Raw genomic sequence first — 6,120 nt, 5'->3', positions numbered from 1 at the left:
TATAGCAGCAAGCAGTCAGGAAGCTGCCAAGGGTCACAAGCTGTGAACAATGAGGTCACTGGAGAGCAGTTAGCCCTGTGCCCTAGCAAACTGCTCGAGACCAACCACTACATAGCAGGGTTCATGTCTCTCTAGTAATAGATTAAAGAGCGAATTAACCAGCAGGGAGCTGCTCTTAATAAGTATGTAGCGTAGGCAAGCCAGACATGGGTATACCCACACAAGCATGAGTGCTTACATTTGGACCATGTACACCTCAGGCAGAGATAATGAAGGATTTGATCTGGATTAGTAGTACAGGAGGACTATTCAAGCAAGGTACCAAGTCGGGCTGTGAGTTCCTCCTGTGGGGTTTACAGAGTGGTCTCATCAAGGAGCCCACCAGGGGGTGCTGTGGCCCAGGGGACAGCATGCTGAGGAAGGAACACATACCCTTGGAGGAGAGACATGTCTTGGAGAGGTTGAGCAAACGCAGGCCTTTGCTCAAGCGACACACCTGCTGGATCAGGTTGGACACGCCTGAGGAGAAACACACACACACAAACGAGTTACACTACGCTACACACCAAAACACACAATATGCACCGAGACTCATGCACACGCAATGTCGGCTGTGGGCACAGACCAACATGACCCAGTGCATGCTGTCGTATCTACAGGCAAACACGCACAGATGCTCGTTGACATGAGTAAGAGTGACAGGTGTCAGAATGACAGAACGTGACGCGCTAATGAGTCGTCTTGGCACGAATGCCATCCCCTGACCCTTTAACACTGCCACAGACACTCACATAGAAACACACAGACAAACAGACACTCATACACACAAACACACGTGCCAAAAACAAAGAGCATCTGCCGCCAAGTAAACAAGACAGAGACAAAACCCTGACTTACGTTCAAACCCATCTGACAAACGCAGACAGTGAGAGTTTGAACAGAGAAAACAGAGAGAAAAACAGAACAGAGAAAGTATTTGAATGGTGTCTTACCTTGGTTGTCTAGGGTATTGTGTGCCAGATTGAGGGAGTGGATCACTGAAGCAGGGTTTTCTGACAAAGCGGCTGCCATTTTCTGTGGGAAATCGCTGAGGGAAGTCAAGTAAAAAAGTCAAAGATTTTCAATGACTGAGGTTGGAACCTACTTATGTAGTTTAAAACAGACTAAGTTGAGAGAAAATGGAGAGGGCATAGTGAAAGCATATCAGATGAAAAGAACCCAAAAGAAATCTCAGTAATATAAGCATGATGGACAGATGAGAGAGGTTAGAGACGACAGATAAAAGTGAGGAGATGAAAAGCAAAAAGGTGAGGGATCAAACAGGGGAATGACAGGAGGAGACGCACGATTTGAGGCCGGCGTTCTCCAGAGTGACTTCCTCCAGACTGGTGGACTTGCTGACCGTGTGGAGAACCTGCTCAACAACCTCGGAACCCTGACAGACAGACAGACAGACATAGAGAGAGAGAGAGAGAGAGAGAGAGAGAGAGAGAGAGAGAGAGAGAGAGAGAGAGAGAGAGAGGGAGGCACATGTTCAAATCTGTTGCTACATCTGTATTTTACAGCACACGTGAACAGTAAAATAAATTGACGTTTACCAAGCGCATGTCTTTGCAGTAGAGCTTGGTGAACCAAGTGTTGTAAGCCATGGAAGCTACAATCACTGCAAGGTCTCTGAAAGGAAAACAGACACCCGTACATACACACACAAACACACACACACACAATTACCTTGAAGACCATCAGGCCATTACAGTGTACAAAAAGCAATATTCACACAGTATTTTATGAAAAAAAATCTATTTTATCCATGGCAACCATGATTTCAAAAGAAGCCCGATTCCATTCTCCTTGTTGTTTGAGTGAACCCGAGAGTCGTGAAGGATGAGGAGAGCAGAAGATGGAGAGAGAGAAGAGAAGAGGGAGGGCTGGACAGATGGAGGCCAGGTCAGTGGATCATTCAGTGTGAGATGGCCCTGAGCCCTGTGTGATCCTGGCCTCTGGCCCAACACTGCTGCACTGGTCCAGCCCTCTGCCAGACCTTCACATGCTCTGTCCAGAGGGAGGGCAGGAGGGGACCACGGCTACACAGTGAGCGGAGGGCGAGAGAGAGAGAGCTACACAGTAAGCGGAGGGCGAGAGAGAGAGAGCTACACAGTGAGCAGAGGGAGAGAGAGAGAGAGAGCTACACAGTGAGCGGAGGGCGAGAGAGAGAGCTACACAGTGAGCGGAGGACGAGAGAGAGAGCTACACAGTGAGCAGAGGGAGAGAGAGAGAGAGAGCTACACAGTGAGCGGAGGGCGAGAGAGAGAGAGCTACACAGTGAGCGGAGGGCGAGAGAGAGAGCTACACAGTGAGCGGAGGGCGAGAGAGAGAGCTACACAGTGAGCAGAGGGAGAGAGAGAGAGAGCTACACAGTGAGCGGAGGGCGAGAGAGAGAGAGAGCTACACAGTGAGCGGAGGGCGAGAGAGAGAGCTACACAGTGAGCGGAGGGCGAGAGAGAGAGAGCTACACAGTGAGCAGAGGGAGAGAGAGAGAGAGAGCTACACAGTGAGCGGAGGGCGAGAGAGAGAGAGCTACACAGTGAGCGGAGGGCGAGAGAGAGAGAGCTACACAGTGAGCGGAGGGCGAGAGAGAGAGAGAGCTACACAGTGAGCAGAGGGAGAGAGAGAGGGAGCAGAGAGCTACACAGTGAGCAGAGGGAGAGAGAGAGAGAGCTACACAGTGAGCAGAGGGGAGAGAGAGAGAGCTACACAGTGAGCAGAGGGAGAGAGAGAGGGAGCAGAGAGCTACACAGTGAGCAGAGGGAGAGAGAGAGGGAGGGAGAGCATGAGATACTACTGAATAAGGGCTGAAGACTTTGTTTTCACATGGCATGGAGGGGACTTCACTTTTGACCAATGGCTGTGTGTGTGTGCGCGCGCCTTTGTGTGTTTGAGTTTGACACGCCACACAACTAATGAGCAACGCAAGCTACCTACACAGAAGGAACAAATAGAAAGCAGTTTCAAATATATGTGTGTGATCCGCAAGGATTTCAAAACGCTGTCCCCGAATCCAAGAAATGTCAGACATCAGTGCATTCGCCTGCCACAGACAGTGAGACAGAGATGCACGGCTGGTCCATGTGGAGCAGGCTTCAACCGACACCAACCCACTGGGTCTGAGAGCACTAAGCCATGACTGTCTTCAAGCTGTCCACAAACACACACGAACAGGCACACACACGAACAGGAACACACACAAACAGGCACACACACAAACAGGCACACACACACACACACACACACGAACAGGAACACACACAAACAGGCACACACACAAACAGGCACACACACAAACAGGCACACACACAAACAGGCACACACACAAACAGGCACACACACAAACAGGAACACACACAAACAGGCACACACACAAACGCGCGGCGCACTGTGGCCAGAGAATTAACCATGCTATTTCTGTAGAAGCTGACAGAAGACAGACAGCAGCTAGAGGAGGTGTCTGCTTTCGCCCAGGAAACATTGCATGCAGAGGAAGAGGACGTCAGGTGGCAGATAACGCAGTGCCGTGTCCTCCCCTGTAACTGGAGAACGGCCAACCAAGAAGGACTGGGGCTAAAGTGGAAGGACAGGAGAGAGACTGATGCTGCGCTAACAGCTACTGGAGGAACCAGGGGATGACGAGGGCCTGGGGAGAGAGGAGAGACCAGGGACATGACATGTAGAGGGGAGGCTGCGTACGACTCCAAACTGGGGGGCTGACGTCATAGCACTGAAGAGAGCCAGCCAATGGTGTGATATTTCTGTCTTCAGAACCAAGACGGTCAGAGGAAGAGGAACATGTAGGCAAAAGGGATGGTTCGCCAACAGGACGTCTTTTACTTGGTGTGTCAGGTGAGGTTGAGGTGATGTTGTATTTTACCGGCTATCTAAATGACTGAAGTCCAACAGGTTAAACTCTCTGTTGTCCTGAGAGTGGTAGATTGTGTCCACATCCTGCAAGAGGGAGAGAGAGAGAGAGAGAGAGAGAGAGAGAGAGAGAGAGAGAGAGAGAGAGAGAGAGAGAGAGAGAGAGAGAGAGAGAGAGAGAGAGAGAGAGAGAGAGAGAGAGAGAGAGAGCAAAAAGTGACTAATGTGCCAATCCAGTGCACTGAAAATAGACACAGAAGGAGGACCCCACTAATATTCCAGCACTTTACTGGCTGGCTAATGTACAAGGGGATCATCAAGACCGGATGAGCTGATGATGGCGGTCCAGGTACTGTCTGAACTGAAGGATTCAGATAGCCTTACCCACTGTACTTCCTCCTTACAGCCAATACCATTGTAGTCACACAGAGCCGCATAGGTCTCTGAAAATCCACCTGGGAGAGGAGAGTAACTCATCGGTAAATATTGAGGTAAGATGAAAGTGAAGAGCTTAAAAAAAACATGTTAAAAAGAATCATCGCGACCCACTTAAAGATGAACGTTGGCATACATTTGTTGTGACTGGAGTACATGGAGTACATGAATGAACAGACGAGGGGGGTTGAAGGGGCTCACCACATGTTTTCTGGGTCTCCACAGAGGATTCAGAACTGGGTGAAAACTTGTGGACTCCATCAGCGAGGTCCCCTTCAGCTCGACAGATTGCAGGACTGAGACACACACACACAGACACACACAGCCAACATCAGTATGCTTTACACTACACTATAAGTGCTTTACACAATAGAACAAGACTCCATTCTCACGGCATGACGCACATTCTTCCTGCTTTTTATTGGATCAACCACACCTGCATCCCTCCACAGCCCTGACCCTAATCCTCAGTGCATCTCTACCATCTAACCCAGCTCAGACAATATACGGCACCCCACTGGCACAGAGCAATGCTGCAGCAACGGTAACACTCCCTGCTCTCTCTTTCTCTCTCTCTCTCTCTTTCTCTCTCTCTCTCTCTCTCTCTGCCTGTCTCTCTCTCTCTGTCTCTCTCTCTGTCTCTCTGTCTCTCTCTCTGTCTCTCTCTGTGTCTCTCTCTGTGTCTCTCTCTGTGTCTCTCTCTGTGTCTCTCTCTCTCTCTCTCTTTCTCTCTGTCTCTCTCTCTGTCTCTCTGTCTGTCTCTCTGTCTCTGTCTCTGTCTCTCTCTCTCTCTCTCTCTCTCTCTCTCTCTCTCTCTCTCTCTCTCTCTCTCTCTCTCTCTCTGTGTCTCTCTCTCTCTGTGTCTCTCTCTCTCTGTGTCTCTCTCCGTCTCTCTCTCTCTCTCTTTCTCTCTGTGTCTCTCTCTGTCTTTCTGTCTGTCTGTCGGTCTGTCTGTCTGTTTCTCTCTCTCTCTCTGTCTCTGCGCTCAGCTAGGTCAATCCTGATGATGTTACATCCGTGTACAGCCTCAATAAGGAGGTTTTCAAATGGAGTATGTGACACTGCAGGGGTGTCGGGTACTGTCTATTGACTGGAGCAGATTCGATTAGAAACACTTCATTAGTCCTTCAGAGGAAACTTGTTTGTCAACCGCCAGCATGAAACAGAGGGGAACATCCTTCTCCAACAGAAAATGCACACCACCACCCAATATAAATACAGTAGGCATACAATATGTATGCGTATTCTGCATATTGGAAGTAGAAAGTTCCTCTACAGTAGGAGTATAGCCTTGGTAGGGTGATAAAGGGACATCATGTTTGAGTGTATATATAGGACTTACGCATACACCGAGTTGTTAAATACTCTGGAGAGGGCAAAGTTCACGTGGTTGATCATGTGATCCAGGTGGTCTTGAGTCTGCAGTCTCAGGGAGTACGTCGACTTGTCCGTGTCTATGACTACCTGCAATGAGTTGAGATGACAGAAAAAGTTGGAAGAAACAAACGACTCCACTTCTTCGCCCATCTTGCTCAGTATAAGGACTATGTTACGTGTGATAAGCCACAAACAACAATCAAGTTGACTTGTATACAACAGGAAATGTGTGATTCTATCAACCATCCAACAAGCCAAGATGTGGAAGAATGACCAGGCCTGGGAATCTGACCTGATGCTCTGGATAGGTGTTCATAGCTCGAATCTCCAGGAAGTTGAACGTCATCTCCACCTGATCAATTAAGATGAATACATTTGACTTTTTCTTGTTTGAAA

At 49.0% G+C, this 6,120-nt stretch overlaps 1 protein-coding gene across 1 annotated transcript in view; it reads right to left on the bottom strand.

Annotated features, from left to right (window-relative positions):
* The window catches only part of carmil3 (capping protein regulator and myosin 1 linker 3), a 28,642-nt gene that overhangs the window by 13,972 nt on the left and 8,550 nt on the right, over positions 1–6,120 (bottom strand). Inside the window, exons 4-12 of the mRNA XM_084707609.1 lie at positions 6,017–6,076; positions 5,690–5,811; positions 4,549–4,643; positions 4,297–4,367; positions 3,926–3,999; positions 1,599–1,674; positions 1,347–1,435; positions 993–1,087; positions 433–519 (exon numbers count right to left, since the gene is read on the bottom strand). Coding sequence (XP_084563735.1) covers positions 433–519; positions 993–1,087; positions 1,347–1,435; positions 1,599–1,674; positions 3,926–3,999; positions 4,297–4,367; positions 4,549–4,643; positions 5,690–5,811; positions 6,017–6,076 — 769 coding nt within the window. The remainder of the gene's footprint in view (positions 1–432; positions 520–992; positions 1,088–1,346; positions 1,436–1,598; positions 1,675–3,925; positions 4,000–4,296; positions 4,368–4,548; positions 4,644–5,689; positions 5,812–6,016; positions 6,077–6,120) is intronic.

This window comes from Hypomesus nipponensis, chromosome 10, assembly GCF_054491055.1.
Source record: "Hypomesus nipponensis isolate SF chromosome 10, ASM5449105v1, whole genome shotgun sequence".
Classification (NCBI taxonomy): Eukaryota; Metazoa; Chordata; class Actinopteri; order Osmeriformes; family Osmeridae; genus Hypomesus; species Hypomesus nipponensis.
The sequence above is the reverse complement of the archived record's forward strand: the minus strand, read 5'-3'. Positions and strand labels throughout refer to the sequence as shown.